Consider the following 14,357-nt stretch of genomic DNA (forward strand, 5'->3'; position numbering starts at 1 on the left):
TACACTCATTCCTAAATTGGTATTTTAATCTTGTGTTTTGACTTTTGGCACGAATGCCACGATCATTTACCCTGACCAGAGTGCAAAGTTAGAGTTGTATTTTGGGTCCATCGTTAGCCATTGTCCGATTAGCGCTTACCTGACAAGATTGTCTGCCCTAAGAATTCAATTATTAGTTATTTGAAATACATATTCCAGATGTTGCCGATTGAATTTGAGTGTTTGTCATTTCAAATTGTAAAAATTATTTTAAATCCAGGAGTCCAACAATTAGATATTGCACAGATATCCATAATAAACAAATCTAAGTTATTTGATTGGGGAGTTCCATCAACTGGATAATGCACTTATAACCATTTTGTGTTGCATGCAGCAGCGCATGGTTCTTTCACTTATATCATGATTTAGTTCTTGATGTTGTCGTTGTATTTTTTCCCCTCTCAGATCAGAACATACACTCCCCCATAACTGGAAGACACTATTCCAGATATTTCCTTGCCTTCCTTCAAACACAGCAGTACAAAATGAAAAGAGAGACTTGTTAACACTTTCACTCATGGTGCGATTACTCGCTAACACCAAATCTGCAGTAATCCAACCAAACTGTTGTGAAAACATTACATGGATTAGTGCATCGTGCCTTCACAAGAACAACACATTTTGGGAAATTAGAAAACTGCGCCATGCAAAAAATGCAAGGCATGTAAAAAAATGCCCACTTATTCTCCCAGCACACCATATATCCCTCGCTGGTTAGCTGGTTAGCTGTTCACAGCAACTCGAGCATTTAGGTCTCTGAGGTGTTGGGGAAGCTGATGCCGTCATAGGGCCTGCTCAGATGTTCTCCCAGCAGGTTCTGGTGGTGGGATGGAGTCTTGGGGCTGGTCTTCGACCCTTAGCACACCCTGTGTTTGGGCCAAGGGATGGTAAAGTGCTAACCTAGCCTGGTGGAGGACCACCGCCATTCAGCTTGTCTTGATTAGCCAGACCTTGTACACAGCATCCAACATCTTCTCCATAGTCCTACACAGTTACTCATCTGCTTATGGGAAAGGCCTCCATCCCTCTCCACGGTGCATATCCACACCTTTGCTCTCGGAGCAACATCCTCCCTTCTCCAACCAGTGGCATAGGTCTGTTTCTGTTTTGACCCGGCCTCGGTTTGTAGTCCAAGGCAGGTTTGCGTCCAGAATCGGGTTTGAAGGTGGTGTATGGTGTCGTCGACTCTGTAGTGGCCTCCCCCCAACCAGGCCATGAACAAGCTGTAACTTGTGGTTGCAGCTTGTGGGGAACCATGAACTTGAAGGCGTCATGGTTGCCAGGCTATCCCTGTGGCAATAGAAGAGACTGTCCCAGCTTGGATTCTGGACCACTCTGAGGAGAGTATACCTAACTCTATATGGGCCAGGACAAGGTCATGTTTCTTGCTCTTGAAGCCATGGGCTAAAGAAGGCCTGGAGGTCACTTGAGCTGCCGTCTGGGGGATCCTCATCATTGGCTGCCACCTCCGGAATCTCCGCATTCCACTCCTCCCTCAATGGCAGTAGACTCTCTTCCTCACAGGTCTGCCCGGACATTGTATCTGCATTGCGAGGTGGTGACTAGTCTGGTTGTGGATTTAGAAATCATAGTCTTGTTTTGTCTCAAACCACTGGGCCAGCTGCCCTTTTGGTTCTCTGAAGTTGAGAAGCCAGGTAAGGAAAACGTGGTTAGTAAGAAGCAGCGGTCGGCCAGGACAGCAGTCAGCAGTTTTCGGCGGATGACACAGCAGTTCCGCTATGTACAACTGAGGGTTCGATTTACAATGATCTGCCCTCCTTGCTCCCCCTCCTAGGACAACACTACACGGAGGCAAGTGTCACAGGCAACAATGAAGGGTCTCTGGATGTTGAAGAAAGCACAGAAAGAATAGTTTGACTCAGGGCAAGGAAGACGTCTGTAAGGCTATCCAGTACATGCTGAAAATTTGCAACGTGGACAGGGAGGTCATCCACGTAGAAAACACAGTGGCTGCATGGGATGTCAGCCAGGGCCCTCTTCTTAAGGTGTTGGAAGGGGGCCGGGCCACTGAAAAGCCCAAAGGGTATCACATAGATCTGCCATAGCCCCTGGGCTATGGAGAAAGCAGTCGAGGGGTGGGGCTCTGGTACTGGCTCTACTTGACAGGAACCATTCCTGGGGTCAAGGGAGCTGAACCAGCAGGAACCTGGGATGTAGTAAAGATCGCTATCGAGCCGGGGCAGGGGATGGGAGTCCTTGCCGGCGACTCTGTTGAGAAGGCGATAATCAATTCAGAAGTGCCAGGTTTCATTCTTCTTCCTACCCAGGACAACTGGAACTGCCCGTGGGCAGGTTGAAGGCTCAGTGATCCATGCTTCCAACATTTCTTTGATCTTCTGCTTGGCTGCATCCTGCTTGGCGAATGGCAGACAACAGTGCAGACACAGATGGGGTCGGCCTCGCCAGTTTCATTTTCCTGATGAGCCGGGCTGGTGTGTGTGCCGTCCTCATCATCGGCGGCAAAGATTTCAGAGAACAAATCCAGCAGATTTCTCTACTGCACCCTAAAAGTTTTGGTGGCACAGGTCATTGAATGCTGGCTCGGTGTCAGCGGGAGGCGGCTGAGGTGGTTGTGAAAGTGAAGCAGTCTTGCTCTCTCTGACGGCCATGATGAAGGGGTTTCTTAAGCAATGCAGTGCTGATGACTTTGAGTTGAGATGTTGTGGGCCAGTGGACTGAAAACCTTCTAAGACCCCCTCAATCCTTCCAATTATGAAGCCGAATGTGGAGACCAAATGGTCGGCTCTCCAATCTCTTTGGCTAAGTTGCCGAGGTTGTTGAAAAGCTTGTCAGTAGATTGTCTCCGGGGGAGGGGATGAGATCCGCCCTGAGGCCCTGGATAGCTGTGATAGCTATGATAGCTATGATAACTCTTGGCCCTTTGGTCCTCGTACAACAGGTGTCACTCTGCAATGCTTGCATGAAGTCTGATCGGTTTCCAGTGAGGGTTAGACTCCACCAGGGCTGCCCTTTGTGACCGGCTCTGCATCAAGTGGAGCCAGATGAGGTTGTTCAGGTATCTGGTTAAGACACCTCCGGGACACCTCCCTGATGAGGTGTCCCAGATATTGTCAATGGGAGAAGGCCCTATGGAAGATGGAAGGCCCCTCTGCTCCGGCTGCTGTCCCAGTGACCTGACCTAAGATAAGTGGTAGTAGATGGAGGAGTTATTTAAACCAGTCGACCAAATGGGGGCTTGAGGTTTAACAAAATTGGAGAGAGGGAAATATAGTGCACACAGTTTTCCAATCCTCCAGAGAGGAAAACTCAAAATTGAACTGAACTTAAACATGTTGTTTGAGCAAGTAATGTGTCAAATGGTATCATGTAACCCTGAGAGCGGTAGAATGACTTTCTGCACCTTTATTTATGTTTATCTTGTTCATGATAACATAGGAATAGACAGAGGTTGGAGGAACAGATGAGCCTCCTGAAGTCTTTTTAGTCAATGTGACTTCATCTTCCCTGCACAGATAAGGTGGATAATTGTTATTTGGCTTACTTACCCTTGACTGGGCCCTAATGAATACAAGCTACAAGAGTTGTATGATCTCCTTTCTTTGCCCTCGCTGCTTCCTTTTTCCAAATCCTTCTTTCACTTGGTGTTGGCCAACAAAGACATCAACATCTCCGAGCATCCAGGGAGTAATTTATGAGGTGCTGACAGTGTAAAGGGAGCAAAGCGAATCCAAGTTTTCCAGCAAAAGGCCTTTCAGCACCGCATACTGTGAAAGTAGGTTGAAGTGCTGGGACACACCGTCTGATCTTGTTGAATGAATATTTACCGCGTTATATAACATGGTTTATCTTCTGTGTTGTATTAAGTTTTATTCACCATTCTCAGTAGCTTCTTTTAGGTCTTCAATGGGTTTTTGTAGTTACTGGTAACCTTAACAGACTGCATTTTTCTCCTGAGGGCTGTGAAATTATAGCCACATTATGTACACATACAGCAACAACAATAATAATAAAGCAGACAGAAAACAACAAACAGACATTAGCTTGCACTGTTTGAATTTAGAAATATCCCTTTTCATATACTATTATTGATATGCAATATACATTGATTAAAGTATTTTATAGTAGTGAGTTTTAGGGAGTTACTCTAGAAATTAGCAATTTAATTCACTGGACAATTCACCCCCAGATCCGTTTCTAAGGTAACATGTTATTGTTTTGATAAGAAACTTTGGTTTTCATGTAAAAAGGCGGTTTGGTGTAGCTTCAATGGAAAATCCATGTCAAGTCAGATTTAGACGAATCACAACATAGTTGTCTCATGACACGCTACATGTGGAGCAGGTTTGAACAGCACTCCCTCTCTCATAAGATTTACAGAAACCCAACATTCCCCAATAAAGAAGCACTTCGTGACAGTGGGAAAGTGGCACGACACAATGCTTTAATAGTCATAAAGTAAATGACAGTGTTGGTCTCCTGGCAGGACCACTGCTGCGGATCAAGCCACCATCAAAAGTATAACACCCACGCAGAAGATATGAGGTTACTATCATGCATTGATGGAGCGATAAAAATGCAGACAGGACAGGAAGCCTGCGAGGAATGTGAAAAGTGCATCATGGGATGTCCCTCAGTATGGCAGTATAACAGCCAAGCACACTTTCACAAAACAGAAGATATTAAGCCTTCTCTTAAACAAAAATCATTTTAGACAATATAAGTTAAGCGTGACATATTTTGCATTGGTCACAACATTGATAACTAAAGATGTGTCCATATTGTTCAGATGGCCTTATCCCAGTCCTTAAGTCCAAGTTGACTCGGAAAGGAATTATCAAGTATGATTTCAGCAAACTCGCTGGCCGTCCTTGCAAAAGTAGCCCTCCAGAGACACAGTTTGTGCTAACTTCAGTGTGTGTCCCTTTACCCGTTCCAGACTTGTTAAGCTTGATTGTGTCCCATGCTCTTCTAATACTAACTGCTTTTCCTTTAAGTATTGATTTAATAGATTAAGTTTTTAATGGGAATGCATGCTGTTCAGTTTAAAGGTGGTAAAATCCAGAAAATGAAAAAGTGCATTAACAGATAAATTAAGATGTCGTGCAGAAATCTCAGCTGAATCATTCTTCTAGCTGGCCCATGCATTTGAGTCCCAACTTTGAAGTATTTGCCAAACTTGACATGATGCTTTGGCTCTAAAGGCACCCGGCTTGCAGAATCTGGACATATGTAAACAATTGCAATGGCATTTATTGTAATTCAAATATTCAAGACATTGTCAGAGGTAACAACCTCACTGTGCGTGTGTGTGGTTTTTACCCTGGAAGCATTTTTCATGATCATTTTATTTTTGTAGAAGGATTTGTATGCAGTCATGTTTTGCTTGGTGATATTTCCTGACTCACGGCTGCATGCTGCAGGGTCAGGACAGCAAAATGTTGCCAGATTTCTTTACCGCTGTCGTCCTACTGCAGGATGACAAGTCAGCTATTGTTCAACATCAATTATATATTTTGATTGTCTTGTGTTTTCTCCAGTTGAGTGTAGAGACTGCTGAGTAGAATATCTCCCAACCACTGATTTCCAAAGACCAGGGTTAGTTGCCTCTCATGACTGAGGGTCTTCAGAACCCTCAGCCTACCTAGTGCCTGGACTGCTGCGACCGCTTTTTACTGTCTGCGTTGGTTACGACTCAGAGTGGTACTGCCAGACTCAGCTACTGTTCCAAAATCATTTCCATATGGAGAACTTCATTGCAGAAGGACCGCCCCGCCTTCAACATATAGTAAAATTCCTCTCAAACAGTCCTGACATTGTAAATAATGCGATAATTCACAAATTGTTCTGTCAATTAGCCAGATGAGAAACCCAATGAAAAAAGATTGAATGCTGCTGTTGTGAGGCACTCTTGTATCAGCGTGATAATGTTTGTCTTTAACACACACACACACACACACACACATGCACATGTATATTCATCTCTCAGCTGCTCCCTTCATCGGTTGCCACAGTTATTCATCCATCTAACGTGCACAAAAACAAATATATATATGTATAAACCGAGGTTACATCTGTGTGTGTTCGCGTGTGTGCGCGTGCATCTGCGTGCAACAATACCAAACCTTTTGAAATACACACAAATATACTTCCTTGGACTTAAAGTCAATAGACAGACTGAGGTTGAGTTGGCGGGGCTGAGAGTCCATCAAATCGACAAGTTTGCCATGCAAAGGACTTTTAACATCCATTTTCTTAAAAGGTCTTTTATGTATGATCAATTGTAACAATTGAAATTGTGTAGAAATGCTGTTTTCCCTCAGACAGAACACATTTATCTTAGATTTATCTAATACATGGGAGATGGTGTGCATCAATCAAACAGCAGCAAAAATAATATTTACAATCACAGGGATGTGTCATCCGAATTGTTCTAGAATATACAACTAAGCTACCAATTAAAAGTTTCTAACATTTTACCCCGACATGATCCTGACATTTTTTTTTCTCCCCAAAAGCAAAGGTAAGCCACCACTTCAGATTTCCCCGAGCAAGTCCAGCGGAGGAGAGTTCTGCGTGGCTGCCATCTTTGCCTCGTCCCGCTCGTGGTTCATCACGAACCCCAACATGAAGAGAGAGAAAGGTTTTACCATTTTTTCTTAACGTGTTTCCTTGCCACAATGCTGCATCACAATTGTTGGTATTTGATTATTGTTGATGTCATTTTATGGTGGAAGACCCTGCTTGAGATTCTGAATGACTCGAATATGGCATCTGGAATGAAGCTGTGGACTGGTAGCATCAGGACATTAATAAATACAGCCCAAACCAATGCATGCAGTACAGTATTGAGCTTAAATCGAAGGTTATTTCTTCACTCTTACTGGAGGTAAGGAGTTATAAAACTCTACTACAACAAGATTATATAAGAGGAAACATGGGGTAATGGTGCTAAAACATGCCTCTGGAGACAAAACTATCAACCGGAAAACTATCAACCAGATGTGGGTGAATATATGCATCACATGGTTTCTTAACCAAGTATATCACAAAGATAAGACAACATTAAGAGTCTACACTTTTATAAAGAACTTGGTATTCATTTCCATCTGTTTGCTAGCAGTATTTCACAATGGAATGTGTATTTGCACCTAGTATATAAAAAAGAGTCACCTGGAATTGTCAAAGACATCAGCTATAACGCTGTCATCCTCCTTTTATGGCTGTTACAGATTGAGATTATGCCATATTTAATGGTGTTCACCAAGAGTGATCATCTAGAGGGACAAGGACTAAGTTGGTGCAGACAAGAAAAGGAGTTTAATACAATTAATACTCACTGTGGCCATTCCGTTGAAACCAGTAGATACTGGGTTCAAGGAGCATGTGACGTGCGCATGTGACAGCCCTAAGCCTTAAATAATTTTTTTAGTGCTTCAAGTTCCACCGGAACTCCAGTAATTTAGGAGTGTCGGTAGTCCACGTTTGTGGTGGTTTTGAGATAGATAACCAAGCACTACAAATTTAGATAAGCACCGATTGACACGCTGGTTAGTTTGCAGCATACAAGGTGATGCCGTCCAATGCCGGCTGTAAGAGGAAGCCGTGCTCATTTTTAGCAAAGCATTTGGAGATCGCTCAAGCGATGGAAATGGCGGAAAGCAACACAAAGATCGGCATTGTACTACCGAGCACTTGCCGTTGTGTCGATGGAAAAATAAGGTACGTCATTAGACAACTAAATGTTTGACATTTTGCTAATGACTGTGACTTGAAGGACAATTGTCAGAAGAAGGCGCACCGTGTCTGAAAGTGCAGAGGTTTTTGAAACAAATGGGGAAACAAGTGGGGCAATCTGAAGCCAGACATGAAGACAGATCACCTGTAGAGTGAGCGGAAGCAGAGGAGTGCTGGTGCTTATCAAAGTTTAGTCTCATTAATAAAGATGAAATTCAGGCTCTGTTTAAACTAAAAAGCAAAGCGCAGATCAGTTGTGATGGGCTGGAGGACCATCTGCAACTGAAAAAGTGTAATACTAGCCTTGGAGCCCGTGTAGGTGTGAGTATTCCAACGGTCGGGGTTGTGCAGGTATGTCACTGCCGCAAGGATCCACTAAGTTTGTTTGCAATAAAGGAGGACGGGCATATTTTGTTGAGGCCTGACCTCGTACCGAAAATTTATATTGAAGTCATCCACGGCGCAGGGGTTCCCTTTAGATCTGTTCCTGCCCCCCTTCTGCTCCTTGTTCTTCTGTCCGGTGGTTTCTGTTTTTGGCAAAGGCCCAGTCCGAGTAGACACAGATTTAAGGGTTGAACCTCAGCCTTCCTGCCTTCAGTTGTTAATGGGAAGTTTTTGGCTCATTGCTGAAGAGCTCCGATTACCCCTATTTTGTGTTCAGCGGGCGAAGTGGGTGGAAGAGCAGGTAGTGGTCGGTGTGTGTGTTGGTGTCTGGTAGATCTCAATATCCAGGCTGTCCTGTTGAAAATGGACACAACGGTCCAAGAAAGGGAGTTTGTCTTCAGCGACATCCTCCGGAGTGATTTCGATGTGGGTGTCGATCATGTTAAAGAGTGTTTTGAAAGCTTTTGCCTCTGAATGTCTGATTGTCGTTCTATCTATCTGTCCGTTCATCCATCCACCCACCAACCCGCCTTCCTATCCCTATGATCGGGGAAAACCTTAAAATGATAACCTTAAAACTCTGAATGTCCCATGCAAGGTAAAGAGTCTGTATCATAGAATACATAACAGTGGTATCTGGGAGTGGAACATGTATCAACCAAAGCTGAGAAAGGAACCAGGCACAGGGAGTTACATGCACTGGATGTGTGAGTAAATTATTTTTTATTGCACTTTCAGATCACTCAAGGCACACCATCGTGGACTCCATGTACATCATCAGTTGCTATGGAAACTTAGTGGAGCATGTGTTAGAGCCTCGGCCAATCAGCACCGCTCAAAAGATAAGTGATGATACACCTTTGGAGCTGAGTACCTGTCCCCGGGCCTGCTGGACTCTAGCAAGGTAATGGCATTTCATCCCTGAAAAGAAAAAACAAACAAATAAAAACACTGCTGTACTAAGAAAACAAAATGTCAAAAAGCAGGAAAAAAAAAAGAGATTATTTGTGTCTAAGGAGCAATGTTGTCGGGGCTTTACGCCCCTGCAAGGGTCACCCAAGAAAACAAGTCCCAGGTGAGGGACCAGACAAAGCGGGGCTCAGAACACCGTCAGGGGTGGCAGTGACTTACACCTTTTATTTTCCCGGCATACAGAACTCCACAGTGGAATGAGCTGCAACCACCCTTCAACTCTAATCACCCGCTGGTTTTGGCATCTGACCTGGTGCAGTACTATCAGTATTTGTTGGCCGGTAAGTACAATGCAAACTGCAACAACTTCAAGTAAGTCAAGGGGCAAATAGACACTATCTTTGTATCTTTGTAACTTGGTTTTTATTGACCTTTGCTGAGTTCTAGTCCTCGATGTGGAAGGCGTGGTGTCGTATGGGATCAGTATTCAGTAATATATAGAACACGCAACTAAACCAATTGCTGTGGTTTTCAGGGGGCTGGAATGGATTTATAGTATTCCAATTCATTTTAATAGGGAAATTGAATTTGATATACGAGCAAATTGAGTTTCGAGCTCAGTCACGGAACGAGTTTAACTTGTAAGTCAAGATATTACTGTATATCATTCATGGACTCGAGACACTTTGATAGTCATAGCTTCGTGATAAAAATGGTTTGGTTTTGCAAGCCTGGATATGGTATTGGGTAAACGATTAGCTCTCTAATCGAAAGAAATTCAATTTTGAACTGCCTAGTAATCCGTTAAGAGTTGATTTGGAGAAACCGGCCGCTAACATCCAGCTGCAGCTGATGGGTCTCCAATCTTAAGGAAAGTCATGACTGTCGGCCGCACACTTCCCCTTGTTCATCCCTGACACGATACTTCAGCTCTTCTTACAAGCAGCTGGAATACTCTGCATGTTTCCTAGCGCTTACCTGCTCGAGCGCTAATACCTAAGAATAAAACAAACGCTATGTGAAACCAACCCCAAACATCAGTAAACAAGCTTAAATAAAGGATGTCTGGCATTTAACAGGGACAAAATATAATCGAAAATTCCTGTTTTGAATCGTAGTCCGGTTTAAACTATGGAATGAATTTCAGTCGTGTTCAGCTGCAGTTTAGAGCATGTTGTTAGTTCGGTCTTTTCTGTGATTCATTTTTATAACACCGTCCAGGATGGTCAATTCAGTATTTCCATTTTACCTCTCTGAGGTGAAATTATAAGATCCATTATTAGATCCATTCTGATGATGACAATGACAACGATAATAATAATGATAATATGATAGTACTACTTGTAGTAATATTATTAATAATAATGATCATAATAATTACCGTCATCTTCATCATTCGAATCTCTATGTACAGAAGACAACCGAAAAGTTCCCCTTTTCACTTTTACCATACTGCTTTACACAGCAAACATTTTATTAATGTAATTTGATCCACGGACTTAATTTGTCTTGATTTCGAATTTAGGTTTGGATTTTTTCAGGGTGAAACAACCAAAGCCGTGTATGATTTCATCTCTATGTTAACTCTTTCCAAAGTCATGAATCGACCTCACGCTTAGAGGAGACCTTTCCTGTCAGCGGCTATCGGCCGACAGCAGATGTGAACGCATCTGCTGGTTTTTATTCAATTTCGTGTTGTTTTAACCTCGCCGAAACTATTTCGGCCGCTCTGTTGGACGTGACACCTTGCACCTATTGTCCATGTTTTGGTAACATGTTCACATAACTCCGTGGGCCTCTGCACTCGGACCCATTGGCCGACAGCCTGAAGTCCCTCAAATTCAAAAACAAGTACAGAGTAGTGAAAAGTTTAGTTTGTCGTCTGAAAGGCCAGTTCACAATTGCACAGAACGCACACGGATGACCGCACAAAGAATCAGTCCATCCCCTGGAATAGGCTCTGCTTGTTCCATAATTACAAACTCACAAAATCCATAATTATCTCGCGGGCGCTTCAGGGTGAACGGTAGTGGTGTTTACCCTAATCGTTTTACTCGTCTCGATTGACCGTCGCAGCGCTCCAGGTCTTACTGGTAGGATATTTTTCTCAAATTAGTGCTAATGGCCTCTCCTAGTGTCAGAGCAATGAGGACACATTGAAGTGACGGGCATGGGCGTCAGCTTTTTCCACCATTCTATCTGCCAGCCCGGGCTGTTCAGCTGGCTGCATAATAAGGGAGATTCATTGCATGAACATTTACATCCAATTAGCGACAGCCAGATAAAAATCCTAATCAAGTGTAAAATGTTCCAGAGCCGAGACACCATAAACATAATGTTTTGACTTGCCATCCACTCCTTTGCTCCTTCCGTTTCCCCTCCGGGCCAGCATCCTATACGCAACCCCCGCCGACCGAGTTACTCTTGGAATGCCACCTTCCATTTCGGTGTTTTGCTTGGAACACAGGCTCTCTACATTCTGTCTCTCAGCATGGCTCCCATTGCCAGCCATCTCCTCTGCTCTGTCCTGCAGGGCTTGGCAGTACAACAGAGAAGTGATCTAGGAGAAAGAGTCAATATGACCTTAGGATGAATTACAGCACAGCCGTACGCTCCTTGTCCGGCCGTCTCGCGCTGCGTTTAGAAATTGGTGCGACGCATAAGAAATCGAAACGACGCGGTTCTTACGCGCAAACTCGGCGTCGCAATCGAGGTCTAATTTACATTATGGATACTAACGCAAGAAATAGAAAATAGACAGCCGTTGATACGTCGTGACAAATAGGAATAAAACATTTGATCATATGCAGGAAGGGGCGTTGAGCTGTTTTCCTTCAAATGCGCTTTGCTGTCTACATATATGAGTGAAACATGCGTGTAAAAAGATGGTGAGAGGCAAAGAGGTGGGAACACTTGATTGACAGGTCATGGTCTATGGTCTCATGGCTCTATATTGGATGACCCGGTCTGATTAAAAATGCAAGATGGAGGGAAAGTAATAGAAAGAGGAGAGGAAGGGCCAGGGTCAGGCCAGACCGGAGTCTCTGGGACGGGATGATAAAAGGCAGCAGTGGCGCCACTTCTTGGGCACTATCTCCACCTGTCCATCTGCAGCAGGTTCTGAGAGCACTCAGCCCGGCTGCACAGCCTTAAACAGATAAGGCGCAAAGAGAAAAAGTCGCGTGTACTCGCAAACAGAGTCGAACATTCTGACTTCATAAAATAAGCGTTTAGAGAAGTCCTTGTCGGTGAAGGTGGAGCACAGGAATCTATGATGGAATTATGCTCTTCGAAGCGCCCATTTGCCCGTGTGTGTTTATTTTTCCGTCACCCGAAGGTGTTCGCCACGGTTAAAAATATGACGGGTCCAATGACAGCGTCCATACTTTGCTGGCTATTAGGGTCATAAAAAAGGGTTTAGAAGTGGTTTGCACTTTGAACTTACTTCACTATTGTAGGATGTCAGCTTTCCCGAGTATATTGCGGACACTCCGTACCTGCTTCAAACCTTTGAAGCAAAGAAACCGGTAAAGAATTTATCACCTGGATTTCTGTCTGCGTGCTTTGTCCTTGATGATCACGGCTGACAAGGGAGTTATGCATTTTGACCCCGGCCCCCCCCCCCCCATCCCACCCACCCCTCTCTACCTGCCATATAATGTGGTAATTGTGGAGACTTGCTGGCTGGCTTAGCATCTTTCTTATGCATTCAAGGCTCATGACAGGCCAGCCTCAGTTGCCTCATCAATAGATCTTTATTGCTTCTAGAGAGGGGCCACAGTGAATGCTTTAGAAGCATCAGGCATTAGAAAAGAGAAACCGTGGCGCCATGACTGCTTCAGTAATCAGAGAGGTAAAGAAAGGATGGACAGACTGTAGCGCAGGCTGAATGAAGGCTTTGCCTGTCAAACGAGCTTTGAATGATATCATGACTAAGCTACTCCAGGCTGTCAGCATACCAGAACCTCCCTGCCAGAGAACTCCTGAAAAGGGGTGGCAAGAAGAGAGGAAAGTGAGACGAGAGACAGGCGGAACAACGAAGAATAACAATAAGCTCCATATCTGGCAACGATGGCCGAGCGGAGAGAGAAAGCAGAAAGATCCACCCAAGAAAAGTAAAGAAAAGAAAGGAACGGACGGGGCAAGACGGTCGTACCCTGTTTTCCTGTGCGGCCGCTTCCCAGACCCGTCAGAAAGTTATTCCCTTATCGCTCCCTGGAGATCTGCCTGTCCAGCCATTGGCCCGGGGCCTCAGGAGGTCAGGCCACATCAGTACCTAGGCAGCCTTTGTTCTTGTTCTGACTCGTTGCTCCGCTGCTCCGTCTAACAGGCCGCTGGCTAGCGGCCATCGGCCTAACTAACCGCCACCTTCTACATAGTCAATAAAGACTGCGATGTAGATATCTTTGTTTGAAGCGCAGCCATCTGAGTGCTCAATAAACTGACTTTTTTTTTTTCTGCCTTAGTGCCTGAAGTAATGACAACATCAAAAAGCATAAACCTTACCATTTTCCTGCAATTAGTAAAAACAACAATACAAAAAAAGCAACAAAGCCTCGGTTATTAATCGATTATTATTCGTTTTATCATGAGAAATGTCACAGGAAAGACATCACGCACGTTAATACTCAAAACAACAATTATATCAATTTAATAACCCTACACGCTTACTATTTTTCCCAGTGCGTTCCCACAAACCTCCTGTATGTTTTTGCGGGAGGAGGCCGAAGAACCCGCGGAGCATGGAAGAGAACATGCACAGCCAGGCCTCCGGTGGCTCCTCCTCGCTGGGAGGCCGGAGCACTAACCGCTGTGACACCCATTATTATTAATATTGCCGGGGAATGCATCTTTCATATATACAGTATATGTGTGTGTGCGTTCCGGTGTGCATTTGTTCATGCATGCGTGTGTGTGTGTGTGTTAAAATATACAGTCTGCTCTGGGTTCAGACTCAGACTCCGGTCCTGAGTGCAGTGCAGCAAGTTTGCACCGCACTCAATAAGCTCGCTGTGAAATTATATTGATGTTCTGGCTCCTAAGAGCCTGTAATGAGTGCTGTAAAACGAGGGGCGGCTGAGTGGGCCGACGAGCCGGACCCTCCGATGGGCAGATAGACCGACCAGGGTCAGCCGGTCTTCTGATGCGCACGGTGAAAAAACACACAGGCACTTACATTTACACATGGAGGATCTTTGCCTCACCCATGGGGTTGATCACTAGCTCACAGCAGATCCTGGCTGCTAACACCCCCCCATCTCCCCCCCCCCCCCCCCCCCCCCCCCCCCCCAACACACACACTTGCA

At 44.6% G+C, this 14,357-nt stretch overlaps 1 protein-coding gene across 5 annotated transcripts in view; it reads left to right on the top strand.

The window, feature by feature from the left end:
- bcas3 (BCAS3 microtubule associated cell migration factor) overlaps nucleotides 1-14,357 on the top strand; it is a 294,545-nt gene that overhangs the window by 93,272 nt on the left and 186,916 nt on the right. For all 5 annotated transcript variants that reach the window (XM_086140765.1, XM_086140775.1, XM_086140783.1 and 2 more), the window contains 3 exons: nucleotides 6,537-6,661; nucleotides 8,878-9,043; nucleotides 9,295-9,392. In XM_086140765.1, the coding sequence (XP_085996891.1) occupies nucleotides 6,537-6,661; nucleotides 8,878-9,043; nucleotides 9,295-9,392 (389 nt within the window). The remainder of the gene's footprint in view (nucleotides 1-6,536; nucleotides 6,662-8,877; nucleotides 9,044-9,294; nucleotides 9,393-14,357) is intronic.

The sequence above is a fragment of the Fistularia commersonii genome, chromosome 3, assembly GCF_037954325.1.
Source record: "Fistularia commersonii isolate RoL2024-O1a breed Wild chromosome 3, RoL_Fcom_v1.0, whole genome shotgun sequence".
NCBI classification, from domain to species: domain Eukaryota; kingdom Metazoa; phylum Chordata; class Actinopteri; order Syngnathiformes; family Fistulariidae; genus Fistularia; species Fistularia commersonii.